The sequence below is a fragment of the Mauremys reevesii genome, linkage group 2 (genome assembly GCF_016161935.1).
Source record: "Mauremys reevesii isolate NIE-2019 linkage group 2, ASM1616193v1, whole genome shotgun sequence".
NCBI classification, from domain to species: domain Eukaryota; kingdom Metazoa; phylum Chordata; order Testudines; family Geoemydidae; genus Mauremys; species Mauremys reevesii.
The window spans coordinates 33,859,675-33,877,206 of NC_052624.1; the positions used below are offsets into that span (position 1 = coordinate 33,859,675).

Below are 17,532 nucleotides of genomic sequence, written 5' to 3' on the forward strand. Positions count from 1 at the left end.
AAAGAAAGACTATCAGCCCTGTGGTTTCTTTCTGTGAAATAACAGATCTACTTTGATCCCTCCCAATTTCCAGCGGATGCCCCCATGTAAGGCAATGTGGAGGAAATACCAAACTGAGTTTCAATGTAAAGTGACTGCTCTTCTCTCCTCTACTCCTGTCTCAGTCCACCCCCACCCACACACACCCGTGATTGCACCTCTGCTAGGAGTAATTCAAATGCAGCCAAGCCTGTCCCTGACTTTTGTATTGTTGTTTATTTATTTTGCCATTGTAATAATGGGGAGAGCAATTTTAAGAGGACTTTAAAAATCAAACCCGATGTTTTCTAGCACATTGTACACTGCAGCAATTTAAACATGGCTTTTAATCTTTTAACTACTGTAAAAATACGAAGCACCAATTACATGTCTATGGAAAGAGAGCTAAATTAGTGCCAGAAGTGTCTAAAGATAGTTTGTGCAGAGCTCTACCCCACTGGTTTTACTCCCACCAGTAATCACTGCAATAGGACACCTGGCCTGAGTAAGGGAGCAGGATTCATCTCTTACACTGCTCAGAGTATTGGCCTGGTAAAATCTGCCATTCTTGCCTGGCAGCTCGGAACATGCAGCTGTTAATCACTGTCAATCACAAATGTGAATGTTCCAGTTATCTACATCCTTTCTCTAAAATAATTTCTTTAAAAATAGGAATTTGGGTGAAATTTTGAATAAAGTGGTGGCTACTTTGTACCCAATACACTTCTGGTGGAATTAAGAATGGTTTTTGCATTTTAGGCAGCAATAGACCAATCCACATTTTCCTAGCCACTTCTCAGTTTCTCTGAGATCAAGAGTCCTAAAAATCCAATGCAAATTTAAAAAGGAGAACAAAGCAAACAAGATTTATTTCCCTGTATATAAACATTTCCAAGGTAAAGAATATACATCCTATACTGTCCTTTAAACACCTTCCCTCAGTAGCTTTACTGTAGTTAAAGTCAATAAGAAAATAAATTGATATATAATATACTACCAAACAAGAATTTATATTCGTTTGTATTAAAGGGACACTTATCACATGCAGATTTGGCCCAAAATTTAGGCATTGTAGATTTAAAACCAAAAGAAATTCTTCTTTGGAATTCTTAAAAAAATCCAGTGAAGTAATTTATTTTAAAAAAATCATTTTGTGTTGGTGTGCTAGCATTGTGCTAGTGCATGGGAACCTGAAAACTCACTTCACTAGGAAATGACTATAAACAAAAGAGAAACCGACTAGTCTATTTTGTATAAAATGAGAGAAATGTAAAAAGGAAAACAATATACAGTAAGTACATTTGTTTTTAAAAATGATTTCTATTTTAGTAATCTAAAGTATATTAATAAGTAACATCAGCAAGATTCTTTTTAAATTTACAATTCTTAACGTGACAGTGTCCCTTTAAAACAGTGTTGGGCTGTAAACTACAATAATTCATATTCACTGTAAACCTGAAATATTAGAGATAACAATACCAAAAAAAAGCATATGGTACAAAATCATAAAAAAAGATTATGCTAATAAAAGCCAAATGGCAGCAGCAGCTAAAACTGCTGGATAAGGCGCCGGCGCTGAGAGGTTTTCCGTAGCAGTTTTCTGTAGTCATAGGGATTATCTTCAGTTTTCCTCTCGTCCAGGGGGCTCTCTGCAACCCTTGACCTAGGGATTAAATGCAGAAGCGCTTTAGAAATTAAAGTCAAAACATTTACTTCAGCAAATACTGCTAATCAACTGCTTAACCTTCACCCTCAGCAAAAACAGCTGCCTTTTCCAGGCCTCTCCCCACTCTGCAGAATAGAGCCGGCATCCCAGAGCAAATACATTTTTGCAGAACAGAGGAATGCTCAAAGAAAACATGTTTTTTCAAAAAAGGGAGGAATTATTAAGGACATAGTAAAAATGTCAAGATAACAGGCCAGGCTTTGGGGGTAATTCTTGCCTATTAGACGTTGGATCAGATTGTCAGCCGGTGTAAATCAGGTAGCTCCATTGACATAAATGGAGCTACTCCTGTTTTATACCTGCTGAGGGTCTGTCCCACTGTTTCAGACTGGACACTGCAAAAGTCACAGTATAGAACCCCGCTCATGGTTTTCAGGTGGCAAATTGCATTTTTGAAAGCTGGTCTTCCATTTAGACAGCAGACCTGGCTAACTGAACTGAGGTCATTCCTATGATTAAACATAAAACCATTGTTTGGAAAGTATGTATTATTTTGAAATAACTACTGAAATGTCTGGTGAGCTACACTTAGGGGTGCAGTGTAGAGTCCCAAATGGCAACAAACAAGTATAAGCATTCACTTTCTTTAGGACTAAATCGTACTCGCCTTACTCACACAAGAAGCCCAACTGAAGTGGCCACTGAATGTTGAACTGTAGTTGATACTTAAGTAATAAACCATGAACAGGGGGTAAATCCTGCTCTCAGTTACACACAGTAGATCGGGAGTTACTCCAGTTACTGCAGATTAACATCAGATCAGAGCATAATAATAAAGCATGCATTTTTATGCCTTGCATTCAGTGGCAAACATCTCATTGATTTAAGTGAGAGCACAATCAGGCCCCTAGCCTACTGGTGCATATCTCAAAAGCATTTTGAGTGAAGAGGCAAAAGGTCACATGCAATTAATGACCTGAAAAATCTATGTAGGAAGAAGGCTGATGAACCAGGTTTTCCCTTCAGGATTTTCCCTTGCTTGTCTGTCATACTGGTATCAAGCAGAGGCTGTAGGGGCATGTGTTGTGGTTCAGTGCAATAGGGAAAAAAAAGAAGCCACCAAGAACCAGGTGTCTCAGCTGACAAAATCAGGCTAAAAGTCTGGCATAGAGCCACACAATCCTAACTGAAACAGAAATGTAACTTTTAGATTTTGCTTTAGTTTGACAAAAAGTTTGAGATCCAAAGATGTACAGCAAGGAGGTCTGTCCACCTTATCTGGAGCTGTGGAGGCAGAACAAAACTGGCAGGTTCTTCAGCAAAATGGCTGTATGGTTGAGATTGCCCCGCCAGAGTTCTGCAAGCAAGCTGAAGGCTGTTTGTACTGTCTTTGGACCTTATTTTGAAGAAAGGAATTTTTCAGCTAAGCATAGATACATTTTTTTAATTCCTAGAATTATTATTTTACAAGATTATGTAAAAAATAGTTAATTGATTAATAGCTAATTTGAATGCATATACTGTACTTTTGTCTTCAGTATGAAATGTACAAAAATAAGTTTGCATCCATAACTTTTTAAAGTAGGTTACACAGCATTTCTTTTGTCCCTACTATTAATTGGTATTACTTACCCTTCAGTAATAGTTAAAGATGAATCGCTGAGCTCCACTGGTGGCTTCTTTTCTCTTGTGCTAGAATTACTATCATTTGAGATGGAATCACTTGATGAAATTTCTTGGTAATAGAAATCTTCTAAATCCAGCACTTTGCCCAGACTGTAAATACATAAAGGTTCTAAATCACCAATTCTGTTTTGCAACATTTTCCCAGCGAAAATAAAGTAATGAATCACAACCTTCATTTTCCTTATCTGAGGACTTTTGATATGTTGACTGTGGTAGAAAATCTGGTCCTGGAAATGTAACTAATGAAAATGCAGGTGTTTATAATTTTGAACTAATAATTTAGGGTTGAATCTACCAGCAAATATATAATCACATGCCAAATACTTTGTAGAATCAGCTTTTATATATGTGCATGCTTGAGTTGTGGCTGATTTTGTTAAGATGTAGCAATGTGCACCCGCATATCTCAGGGCAGTTCTGAGATTTAGAGATCTAATGTTACTGGACAGTTTTCAGCAATGCCAATCTTAATGATATAATTAAGACTCTGTTAGTCCTTCCATTATAATCACCTGTTTTCAGGGATTTATTCTTTGACCACAAAAATGTACTCTAGGACACGATTTAATAAACTGTGTTCAGCTAGTTCAAGAGATTCAAATTCAAGCTCTAGAATTTAGGGATATCAGTAGATTTGTGACACTCTCTGGAGTACTTTGGGCTTATAAATGAATGGATTACATTGATCCATAAGTAACAAGAAGATAATCATCTGTGTATTTAACATTTTCAGATCATGGGTGAGAAAGCAGAAAACTGCTAGGGAATTGGATTTTTCAGGCAATTTGCAAAGTGACACAGAGACTTTCTTTCGACGTCACCTATTTATATATCTTGCTCAAGCTGTTTATTTATCTGAGAGTTGTTACCCACTGGAAAGGTTTCGTAACATACAGCATATGAAACAAGTTGCCAACCTCAGTACACATCCTAGTGGCCAGGATGGTATTATTCAGCACTCTTCTTGCCAGTCTCAGCAGGTAGACAAAGGATTGAATTGACCTAGACAGTAATTTCTCCAGGTCAAAAGTGTGTCATGTTATTGGGATGATATGGAAAAAATGCACGGCTTCTTCCCAGGCTATTCCTATGCTGTGTACAGAGGCCTTTAGTGTCTAGAGCTGTCAGGCCATCCTCTAGCAAGCCCAAGGATTCTCTTTAAATAAGTTAATATTTAAGAAATGGAAATTTCGTGTAGAGAATACGAGGCGGGACTAAAATATTTTGAAGCAGGCCGAAACTTATAGCATCTAGCAGAATGGGATGCTGTTACTGAAAGGGGCTTCAGATACTACTGTAATATAAATAATAATAACAAATAGTATATGTGGTGGAGTAGGGGCTGTCGGAGATAGGTGAGAGACAGGTAGTCAGCCTGTAACATGAGCTAGGCAGGGGGGGAGGGGAGGTCGACACCTCTGCCCGGGAAGCTAGACAAAGGAAAGGAGCTGAGTGAAGAGGGTTGGGTCAGTCTTCGGTTTGGGAGCTGGGTGGTGGGATTTCAGGGGAACCTATGCTGGAATCCAGACACCCTGAACCCCCAGAAAGGACAGAGTGAGGGGTCCTGGCGCTGAACACGAGCCCTCCTGTATCCTGTGTTCCTGTTGTCCAATAAACCTTCTGTTTTACTGGCTGGCTGAGAGTCACTGTGAGTCCCAGGAAGAGGGGTGCAGGGCCTGACTCCCTCACACTCCGTGACAGTGTATCACTGTATTGTTGGAGATCGTATAGATGAGAGAGAGCACAAGCATTCTTCGCACGCATTGCTTCAGGATGCCTAAGGAAACACACTATTTGAAAACCACAATGTTTAAAATGACTAGGAAAAAAAAGCCCTGAGGGTGACTTGAAAGACACTGGGCAGTATTCTTCTCACACCTAGTATAAATCAGAAGTAAGTCCCTTGAATCCAGTAGCAATAGTGGTATAAAACTGGTATAAGTGAGAAGAAATTCAGGTTCAATGAGTGAATTTCTTGTCCAGACATGAACTGGTCAAATAACTCACCAGAAGAGGAGCTGACTGGGAGAAACCCTATATTTGGAAATTTCCCAAGATCCAACTAGCACCACAAGCAGATCTGTGATTTAGAGTTGACAGTGTCATGTGGGGACACAGACATAAATTAAGCCAGAAATGCATAATGGGGTCATTGAGTGAAGAGCTCAGCCTTAAAATACAAAAACTAAACTTACTGCTACACCAAATGGCTCATCCAATATGCAACATAACCAGTGGCTGAAATACGGCTGAATGCAAGACTGAGCTTAAGCATGTGGTTGCATTTTATAGATTGTAAAGGTGTATGCAGTTCCTGCAAGCTACCTTGTGGCTCAGTGTGGCACTGCAGCTGTGCAGTGCCTTAGTTTCCCCAAGTGGAGCAGCAATAGATTCACTTTAACTGCCCAGCCAAGAAGAAACCAACATATATTAACACAATACCATGTCCCCTTTTTAATCAGACTTCAGGACAGGAACCATTGTAACAAACAGTTCATCAGGACCGTAGATCAAGGCTCCCAAGCCGACAGTCCATGCCCAAGTCTGTGCTCCAGTTTAGGCTTGTCTCATAGTGCCTCAGAGAGTAACTACCACCCCATTGTAGCCTGTCTGGCTTCTATTCCCTCTCTCTCCCCTGCTCCACTTCCTATTCCTGTTTATGGGTCAGCCCCCAGGGGGACAGGGCCTCCTTGATTATCTCCAGGCTGCAAGCTGTAGCCTCCAGCCCAACTCTTAAAGGGGAGTACCCTTTTTTACCAGACATTCTCTCAAATATATATTTGCTGGTTTAGATGTATTCTATATGAAGTTTGCATCCTGCAGCTTCAGATTGATGTTTCCAATCATGTGGGGTATTGAGTGTCTCATGCAAGGTGTTGTGTCCCCATTTCCCACTGCCTTCAATGAGAGCTGAGGGCATTCAGCATCACACAGGACTGGGCCTTATGAATAGGCCACTGCTACCATGCTACTATATATCAAATAAAGGAACAGCTAAGGCCAGGTCTGCACTGTAGACTTCTGCTGACATAGGTACTTCGGTCTGGGGTGAGAAAAGATATGATCCCTGAGTCTGACCAGCAGAAAACCTTATTCTAATTTTCTGGTATAGCATGTTTGCCTTACAGTGAGTGGTTTTACTCTACCAGTACAAAGCACAGCTTTGCTGGTATAGCTGTGTCCACCATAGGACTCCTTTGCCAGTATAGTCTACCAGTATTCTGATACTGGTGAAGTGCTCCTAGTATAGATGTAGCCTAAGAAGCATATTCAGGAGTGGATGGTCACAGGGAAGCAGCACAAAAAGCATAAGTACAGGTCCATATGTGGGGCAAAGCTGTGGGTTTAATCTTTGCCAGAAGCTATGTGCTGAATATTTGCCAGACCCATCGAGAGATCTGCATATATATAGCTCCAAGAAAATATATGCACGTGGATATCCACCAAAACATTTCAATTACACAGTGAGAAAAGCTTTACTATTGAATTGGCAGTGGGCATTTTTGTTTTCTTACTTCTTCTGAATATATAAATTGTTTCTGTTTGTGGTTTTTATATTTCCAAGTGGTTGTTTCTCAGAAGGGGAGCTCCATCCTTCCTTGGATTTTTGCTAATGAAGTGACTGGTTGCTCACCTGTTTTGAACTGGAATTTTAAGCGCCCTCAATTATTTCTTTGATTTAGAATGGTCTTTGTGCTGGACTGTGTCTTGGTTAATTATTATGCTTGTATTGTCATTGCAAAAGACTCATGTACAAGGAAAAACATTTGACCAAATTCTATAATGTATTTTGTTCTTTACAATGGTATAATTTGACCTTGAAAATGGTACCTCTCTGTGTACCATCAATTAACTATATCCTTTTCTTAACTCTTGGTTTTACTTTGTTGACAGTGCAGCTTAACACTGTTTCTGGAGCATTATAACAATTACTGTGGGATAAGTAAATAGAGAAGAAAAAATTACCTGTTTTTTCTTGGTTTCCGTTTTTCTTCTTGGATTGATTTCTAAGAAAACATCAAGCAATTTTTAAAAAATTGCGTCAGTTTTTTAAACACTGGAGCATTTTTACGCAAAGGTCCAATACATAGGCATGTTAAATATGAGAATTTCCTATAATTCTTACTAAGAAAAATATGTAGAACCTAATTTGTTGAGCAAAAAAAAAAAAGTATGTGCTGTAGCAATTTTTAATAATCTTTGTGCTTGTTTATCTGTATAAGAGAACGCAGCTAGTACTGGTAACTATACTGTACACAAATAAAAGAAACTAATCAAAAGAAGGAGGGGAATATCAAACTTCCAAATCCTATATCTGCTTTAATAAAAGTGACAAACACTGTCCAATTTAGGCAGACTTTTATATATGCTATGCCAGTTATTTGGACATTAACTATTCACTGTGAGGAGGCCCAAACTCATTCTCAACAAATGGTTTTACAAAAGGCAGCTCATGAATTTAAAGTGGAACAGATGCAGAGAAGGGCTACTAGGAGGAAAACCTATGTCAAGGTGTCATCAACAGTTAGTTAAGGGTTAAGGTCTCTTTTACCTGTACTGGGTTAACAAGCAGTACCTGATGACCATCTGACCAGAGGACCAATCAGGGACAAGATAATTTCAAATCTCTGTGGAGGGAAGTTTTTTTTTCTGTGTTCTTTTGTTTTGAGAGAGTCTCTCTTGGGAGTTAAGGGAGTCCAGACATCTTAATCAAGTCTTCCCAGGTTTCTGCAATAAATTCTTCTATTCAAGCTAGTGAGTATTAGCAAGGAACTAGTATTCTTATACTTTTATTTCTGTATTTGCAATTCTGTGTTTTGCTATAGAATTTCTTTAATTCTGCACTGTTATTGCTTTTATTGAGAAAGAAGGGAGGGGGAATTCTCTCCAGAGATTGTTAAGTTTAGACCCTGTGTATTGTTCCATCTTGGTATTACAGAGATAGTTTACTTTTTTTTTTATTCTTTAATAAATCTTTTCTGTTAAGGACTTGGTTGATCTTTCCTTGGGTGAATTCTCAGGGAAAGGGGAGGAGGAAGGCATCCCTCTATAGTTGGATCCCGGTATCTCTCCTAGGAAAAGGGAGGGGGGAGGAAGCAGGCGGGAATGGTTTACTTCTCCTAGGTGTAAGAACTCCATGGATTTGGGGCTCTTGGGATCCCCAAGGATTTTGGGGAAGGACTGTGTCCCAATACACGTACATTATTGGGTGGTGGCAGCTTTTACCAGATCTAAACTAGGATTTTTAGTTTAGAGGAGTCCATGCAGGTCCCCATTTTGGAACCCAACAGCTCTAAGTGGGGGTGAGACCTATGACACAAGGAGTTTGGCTTGTTTAGCCTAACCAAACGAAGGCTGAGGGGAGATATGATTGCTCTCTATAAATACATCAGAGGGATAAATACCAGGGAGGGAGAGGTGTTATTTAACCTAAGCGCTGAAGTGGACACAAGAACAAAGGGATATAAACTGGCCATCAAGAAGTTTGTGTTTGAAATTAGATAAAGGTTTCTAACAATCTGAGGAGTGAAGTTCTGGAACAGCTTTCCAAGGGAAGCAGTGGGGACAAAAGTCCAAAATGACTTCTAGACAGAGCTTGATAAGTTTATGGAGGGAATCGTATGATGAAACTGCCTATAATGGCATGTGGCCCATGTGACTGCTACTAGCAAATATCCCCAACAGCCCGAGATGGGACACTAGATGGGGAGGGCTTTGAGTTACTACAGAGAATTCTTTCCCAGGTGTCTGGTGGGTCTTGCCCAGATGCTCAGAGACCAACTGACCACCATTTTTGGGGTCAGGAAGGAATTTTGCCCCAGTTCAGATTGGCAGAGACCCTCAGGTTTTTTCGCCTTCCTCTGCACCTTGGAGATGGGTCACTTCCAGGTTTTAACTAGAGTAAATGGTGGATTCTTTGTAACCTGAAGTCTTTAAATCATGATTTGAGAACTTCAGTAACTCACAGAGGTTATGGATCTACTAAAGGAGTGGGTAGGTGAGGTTCTGTGGCCTGCAATGTGCAGGAGGTCAGACTAGGTGATCACAATTGTCCCGTCAGGTCTTGAAGTCCGAGTTTAAATTCAATGGGAGTTTTGTCACTGGCTTTACAGAAAAAACTGGACTGGGTCCATATATTATAAACAGGATACTCTGCTGAAATATGTTACCATTGGGATACATACCCTCCAAAGATGCAGAGGAGTGAGAGTTATTTGAGAATGTGAATAATTTCTAATCTATAATAGATTTCTCTCTTTTCAGAGAAAGCAATGCTATGCCACAGCATTTAGAACAGCATGACTCTTCAAAAGTAATATATTTTAAAGTTTAGAATGGACCTAGTTTTGATCTTTCTTATACTGATATAAATCAATAGTAATTCCATGAAAGCTAGCAAATTACACTGGTTTAAAACCTGTGTGAAAAGAAAATCAGGATCCTTTCCTAGAACCACCATATTTAGGGTATTGCAACTGATATAGCACAGATCAGTGGCTGGCAACCTGCGGCCCATCAGGGTAATCCGCTGGCAGACCGTGAGACAGTTTGTTTACATTGACCGTCCACAGGCATGGCTGCCCGCAGCTCCTAGTGGCTGCGGTTTGCTGTTCCTGGCCAATGGGAGCTGCGGGAAGCGGATTACCTTGACGGGCTGTGTGTGGCCCACATGCCTCAGGTTGCCCACCACTGGCATAGATTCTTGAGTTCATAACCAAGTGCAGAAAGACAGCTTTCCTTTTAATGTGATAGGGCGACTATAAAGAAATATAGCTATTGTCCCCTTACTAGCATTGTAAAAATCAATGGGCCATATTCTGCCCTCATTTACACCTGTGCAACACCCTGCACTTCAGTGGGGTTGCATGGAGATAAGTGAAGGCAGAATGTGGCTTGTTAATTAATTAATATTGAGAACACTGGGTGAGATATGTACCAGTTCGTGGTGGTGTCCCCATTTTTACAGATGGGGACTGTGAGGTAGAGTGAGTCAGAGCAAAATTTTCAAGGACATCCACCAATATTGTAGGTAGAGCTGGTTGGAAATCATTTTCAGTATTTCAATTATTTTTGTCCCAAGTTGAGAGGAAAAGCCAAAATTTCAAAATTTTTGCAGAACAAAATTATGGAAGAAAAAATGTTTGCTTGCATTGAAAGATTTCATTCTCATATATTCAAAATGTTTCATTTAGATTTCAATCCTTTTTATTTTATATAGAAAACAAGTAAGTATATTTTGAAATGAAAAGTTGTTTCAAAACAATTGAAACTTTTATTCCAAACATGTCTAAATGGGGCATTTTCTAAATGTTTCCCCCCCAATTATTTAAAATGAAATGTCATCAAAATGATAATGTGAAAAAATTTGGTTTAATCAAAATGACATTTTCCTTGATAAACCTCTTTTGATGAAATTTTTCAACCAGCTCTAATTTTTGGATGCCCAGTTTGAGACACCTAGAGTGGGTCTACACTGCAGTTAGACACCTGTGGCTGGCCCATGCCAGTTGACTTGGGCTGTTTAATTGTGGTGTAGCTGTTCGGGCTCAGACTGCAGCCTGAGCTCTGGGACCGTCCCACCTTGCAGGATCCTAGAGCCTGGGCTCCATTCCAGGCCCAAAGATCTAGACTGCTGGGCCTTAAACTTTGCCACTGTATCCTGTGTCGGCAAGAGAGGCTCACTCACTCTTGAAAAATAAACACAATTGACTGACAATAATGTTAATTCATATTTTGAAAACTACTACTGAAAACTAGGTTCAAAGATGCCCAGTTTTTGCTGATACCAAGTCAGACAAATAACAAATGAGTTTTCATAAGGTACCAAGATTCTTCACCTAACTGTTTGATCTTTGCTTTGTGGATACACTTTGCACCAATAACACATTTACTTTAAGATGTTAATTTCTTCACATAAAATTCCAAATACAGAATTCTGTGTTACGCTTTACATTTAAAAGTCCTAAACCTCACAAGACTTGTTTTCCAGGAAACAGGTCCTATTCAACATATGCCCATCTCTATTTCAAAATATGAATGTTTCAGTGATAACTTCTTTTATCCTGCTCCTTTGTAATAATTTCCACTGAGAGAAGGCCAATTGTGACAGCCCGTTTAATCAACTATACTCTTACCTGATGTTAAAATAGGCCAGTGAGATACATGTGCCGCTAGCAAATGTACTTCATTGCTCTCTTTATAGGAACCTTCTGAACTGCTTTTTAAATGTCCCCCTTTCTGCTCACCTGCTTGCCTTTTTCTGTGTTGAATGGCATTACAATCAAGAGTGGAAAGCAGACACAGATATCTGAATGTGGACCAAAGGTTTTACATGGAGACATTTAAATCCATTAGTTTACTGAGCTGCTTGTCTTCTCCAGTTCTTTCAAAACAGTGATCTGACATTTGGTAAAGGGAGCTGTATACCAACACTGCATATTTTAATACTTGCTCTCTAGGAAAGATCAGACTCTAAATATATTACAGAGATGGCGGTCATTATAAATACCTAGATAGACAGGTCACATAAATACTTCATCCACCTTGTCTGTCTGTCTGTCTAGGTAATATCTTATCACCTCACCCACCCTGTCTCTCTAACATCCTGGGACCAACATGGCTACAACACTGCATACAACAATAGACAAAAAGAGTAAGTGTGAATCTTGGGTTGTCTGAAATCTGGCTATGGATTTGAATTTTGTGGCCCATCAGTTTTTACCGGAAGGGAGTGTCTTCTGCCCATTGTAAAGGATTGGCTGGACAAGATATGTCTAGCAGGTTTTGCCCACAAAAGTTAGTCAAGCTTACATGTATTAGAGTATAGTATGTGGAGTCTTCAGGATTATTTAAAGTTTTGGGTTTCCGCTGTCTCCTTGGGGGTCGCTGTAGGGGATGAAAGTCCTCTGATTTGGTGGCAACTGTAAAAAAGAGCAAGAGCCACCCATGTTCATTTGTTCACAGGATGAGTGTGTGTTATAAAAACATAACAAGAGAGACATTTATCTGACAATGAAAAAACACTTTCAGCTACTTTGAACACTTAAACAAAAGTAAGTGTTTTGGACATTTCCAGGACCATGCTTGGAAGAAATGTAGATCTGTTAAACCCACCTTTAACAATGCCCGTGAACACAGATCACACAGAAATCAGCGTGTTGGAACAAGTGTGGAACGCTCTCTCTGACACAGGCTAATGCTGGATGTTTCAAGGAAAGGCGCTAGGAGCCAATGACGAGGTATTTCTCTGCGCCCTCTGTCCTTTTCCCTGTCATGTATGGAAACTTGTCCATTTAATTCCTTACAGCTAAGGCTGAGTTTGTCACTGAGGTCATGGATTCCGTGACTTTCCATGACCCCCCTGACTTCTGCAGCGGCCGGTGTGGCTGGCTCCAGGGCTGCTTGAGCAGCTTAGGCAGCCCCTGGGCCAAATGTACTGGCTGCCGCTGGGGCAGTCTCAGTCCACCGCCTCCCCCACCCCCCAGCAGCAGCAGGAGGAGTTTGGGTGGGGAGCTCAGGGTTGAGGGTTGGGGTGTAGGAGGGGGTGAGGGCTCTGGGTGGTGCTTATCTTGGGGGAACTCCCCAGAAGCGGCAACATGTCCCTCCCTTTCAGCTCCTAGCTCCGCATGCTGCTTCTGCCCGCAGGCACCATCCCCGCAGCTCCCATTGGCCACGGTTCCCGGTCAATGGGAGCTGCGGAGCTGGCAGTGCGTGGAGCTAGGAGCTTAGGGAGGGACATGTCGCTGCTCCCAAGAAGCTGGGTAGGGAGCCTGCCAATCCCACCAACTCCCACCCCCCAGCACCAGCGGGGGGCCCTGGGCTTCTCCCAGCCAAGCACCCGCGGTGCCCCCTGGACCACCCCGCCCGAGCACTGGTGCCCTCCTGGACCACCCAGGGGCGGCTCTAGGTATTTTGCCGCCCCAAGCACAGCAGGCAGGCTGCCTGCGGCAGCTTGCCTGCTGGAGGTCCCCAGTCCTGCAGATTCGGCGGCACGCCTGCGGGAGGTCCGCCGAAGCCGCGGGACCAGCGGACCCTCCACAGGCATGCCACCGAAGGCAACCTGCCTGCCGCCCTTCTGGAGACCGGCAGAGCGCCCCCAGTGGCTTGCCACCCCAAGCACGCGCTTGGCGTGCTGGTGCCTGGAGCTGCCCCTGGGACCATCTCCCCCAAGCACCTGCATCCCGCCACACACACCTGCGGCATCCCCTGGGCCACCCCCTAGCACACTTGCAGCCCAGGCTGCCACCCTCCTAGCAACAGCCCCCGGGCCATCTCCCCGCAAGCACCTCCCCCCCCCCAGATTTAGTCAGGGATATAGTACAAGTCACGGACAGGTTACAGGCTGTGAATTTTTGTTTACTGCCTATGACCCGTCCATGACATTTACCAAAAATACACATGACTAAAACATAGCGTCACTTGTAGCCACTGTTTAAGTGCTCAGAGTTTTTAGTGCCCTAGTTGGGAGCATTTATCTGTAGATTCAACTGCAATCTCATCTTCCTTAATTATCTGTCACTTAATCTAGTATAATTGAAAATATAGCTAACAGGGATCTGGTTTATTTCACCTCACTGAACAATGGCTTTCCATTCCTTTATCACATACTAAAGTCACGGCTCCCTGTAGTTGTAGCCTGTACCTTACAGGCATTCGCAAGAAATTTAACATTGGCTGGCAAGCAGAAATCATGAGAATGAGAATCAGGCCTGATGTCTTTATTTTTGTTATGCACATTCCTCTTTTATATGAAACCAAACACTTCTAAAGACTTATTCACGAATGCTACAGTAACATATAAACATGTCCTCCACTGAATGAGATATTGCTAATGCCAGAAGTCCCATTTTTTACCTATTAAAAGGTTGATTCTTGGAGACAAGAAAAGAGCAGAATTTATACTTGTTAATGATTTTAAATGTAAGTAGTGAGCAACCCTGCATGAAAAAAATGTTAAATCCAGAACTGTAAAAGCATAAGAAATATCATTTATTTATCTTATCTCATTCTCCAGTCTTTCCACCAATGTGAATATGACCAGAGCAACATGCACCATATTTAATGGAAAATATTACAGACAGAGCTGGTCAGAATATTTTTTAACAAAATGTATTTTTGTCAAAAGATGCTGATTTGTCAAAACCAAAACTTTGCCGAGAGGGATCGGTTTTGACAAAGATTTTGATGGGAAGATTTCTGAGTTCCAGGGCATGGGAGAGACCCCTAAAATAAAAAACTGGCCCTTTTTGTTCCAAAAATGGACATTTTTCACAAAAACATTCAAAAGATTTTGTTTTCATTCTGATGCAGAATGAAACCAAATTTGTAAACATTGAAAGTTGTCATAAAACAGAATTGTCATCCCCCCGGCCCGCTCTGATTTCAGAGTTAGATATTGGCATCTGAGCTACACTGGTTGGTAAATATGAAACAAAATAGAAAATAAAAGCTCTCTGGACATCCTGAAATTGCTTCATGAAAAGCACACAGCTTTTATATTGACTCTTCTGCACTGAAGGTAGTAAGTATTAATACCCGTCGAGGTCCTGCACACCCAAGCTAAACAGTCACATGCACAATGTGCATCACTGGAAGATTAGTCCAAAAGCTATGTCAAGGCCAGATCTTTTCCTTGGTTCTGTGCCAAGAAGAACCCTCTGTGGATCATAGTCTCTTCACGTGGAAAGGGAGAGCCAGGCACCTCTACATCAGTGTTCCCTTTCCTTTAAATCCATGGAGGACTCTGTGGTTATGGGGAACCAGGAGTATACAGGGAGTGGCTGAGGCAGGAGATGGGCATCGTAGAGGAAAGTTAATAAAGACAGTGACAGCTGTGGAGCTTCCTTCACACTGGCCCCAGGGTAGGCACCACTGAGGAGCCTGTAGCAGTGAAGCTGTGTTGGTGCCCTGTTCACAGGGAGCTGGGCAAAGCCAAGGGATAACGTGAGAGCACAGTATCTCTGCACTGATAGCATTGTGTCCCAGTACCTCTTCAAGACTGGCTGGGTTTTAGGCTGGGCCCCTGGTCTTCCCTGCCCCACAACACAATAATTCAGAGGAAACTCCATGAGGGAAACCTCTGAGTTTCCTGGCCCATACATGGATATTGTACTTGGGGACAGAATCTGCCCCACAATGGCTTATTCACATTGCTAACTACTGAAAGTATATTCCACTGCAGTGGTAACGCATTAAAGTACTGCTGTTCTACCTGAAGCGAGTTGTGCCCATGAACCAGAGTGCTAACAACACTCAAGTGGGTAAGGAAGGAAAGAATACATTTTGTTCTCTAAGGGAATGTCTGCACTGAAATTAAAAACCTGGGGATGGCTCATGCCAGCTGACTTGGACTCACAGGGCTCGGGCTGCGGGGACATCCGCTCTCGGGCTGCAGCCCTAACTCTGGGACCCTCCTTGCAGGGTCCTAGAGCCTGCGCTCCGGCCGAAGCTCAAATGTCTACACCGTAATTAAACAGCCCTTTAGTCTGACTCCCAAAAGCCCGAGTCAGCTGGCATGGACCAGGTATGGGTGTCTAATTGCAGTGTAGATATATCCTAATAGCTCCCAGAAACTTTTGTTTATTTTACTCTGGGGAAGTAAAATCTATTCTACCTACATCATAACACCTTTTTAATTAAGAATGTGGCACAAGTAGTTATAATGAGAAATGATCATCAGTGTTGGCGCCTGGAAAATTAGCTGTATACGTTTTTTGTTATGTGTGATAAATAAGGCTTGTAAAGGTCACTGGTATATTGAGGAGCCAGAAGGAATAATGTTAATTTAAACTGTAATAGGGTAATGATTCCATTTATTGTTTCAGCTTCTTATCTGAAATGCAAACTGCTCCTAATGTAATGAATGGACTATAATCTCAACATTTTACCTTTAAGAGCACAATGGTATTTTTCAAAATCGGGGTATAGATAATTCACTTTAGACAATGAAATTTACATACAACTAATTCATTTTACTAAATTGAGATTAAATATGAATCATAGTTTCAATTAAACAGATATACTGGGCCTAACACAGATACATTCTACTCTACTGATTCTACCCTCGTTATGATGCTGGTTTTACACTGGGGCAATTCACTTGGCTTTAATTCAATGGTTGACTTACACTGAAGATAAGTAGAGTCAAGCCCATTGTATTTTATTTGCAAACACATCAAGAGTCTAAATCAGAAATGATAACCTAAAATGATAAAAGTAGTTTAATTAACTATAATAAAAACTCTGTTATACGTTTGCAAAAATTGTATCTGAGTGATTGCTATGATCACATGAAAATCTGGAAAAAATGAAGAAAAATGTGGAGCACTAGGAAAATCCCAAGAAAGTAGATCTGTAGTTTTTATAGTCACACAAGAGATCATTACCCTATACGTTATCACATTATTCACTATCTTATCTGACACATCATCACTGTCAAAGACCTAAAGTACACTTTTCTTTCAGATGAAAACGATTCCAGTTGAAATTACCTGAGAGAGTCACTCCTCTGCATAGCTGCTCTGAAAATTACTCTTCCTACACTCAGAAAAATATTTTAACGATCATAAGGTCTCAGTAAGACAACTTGCTTTGATTATTGAAAATTATATTGCTGACAAGAGCATCTTTTTACCTAGACCTAAATCATTTGGAAAAATCTGCCAACATAAGTGTCTATATTACACTTTCCATATACATATCTAAATTTGACTTGCATGCCCCTGCTTCATGGATGAGATGAGGGTTCAGTTGGTTCGGGTTACTTCTGCCTTCCTCCATTTTTTCCAACTCCTATAAATCTCCTGTGTCTGGAAAACTTTATTTCCCTCCTTTTCATCAAATGGAGCTCTCCTTCTATATGTTCAGCCCCAATGGGATTAAGATCAATTCTTGCAAGTTCCAAGCAACCTCTACTAGCTCCACTACCAGCTGCTATAGACATTTTCTCTTTCAATACATCACTTCCTGTTACATACCACAGAGGCTAACTGTGAAATTACTACAATACCTTGGTGATACAAACTGATAGGCCAAATTCTACTTTCAGTTACATTGGTGTAAATCTCAAGTCAATGGAGTAACTCCAGATTTGAGGAACACCAGTGTAACTGAGAGGAAAACTTGAGTAGTAGTAATTGAGATTAGGGGCCATAGCAATGATG

At 41.1% G+C, this 17,532-nt stretch overlaps 1 protein-coding gene across 8 annotated transcripts in view; it reads right to left on the reverse strand.

Moving 5' to 3' along the window:
• Positions 1–236: 236 nt before the first annotated feature.
• MYO3A (myosin IIIA) overlaps positions 237–17,532 on the reverse strand; it is a 188,271-nt gene continuing 170,975 nt past the window's right edge. For all 8 annotated transcript variants that reach the window (XM_039523756.1, XM_039523755.1, XM_039523753.1 and 5 more), the window contains 4 exons: positions 12,182–12,291; positions 7,337–7,377; positions 3,317–3,460; positions 237–1,681 (listed from right to left, as the gene is read on the reverse strand). In XM_039523756.1, the coding sequence (XP_039379690.1) occupies positions 1,567–1,681; positions 3,317–3,460; positions 7,337–7,377; positions 12,182–12,291 (410 nt within the window). In that variant the 3' untranslated portion in view covers positions 237–1,566. The remainder of the gene's footprint in view (positions 1,682–3,316; positions 3,461–7,336; positions 7,378–12,181; positions 12,292–17,532) is intronic.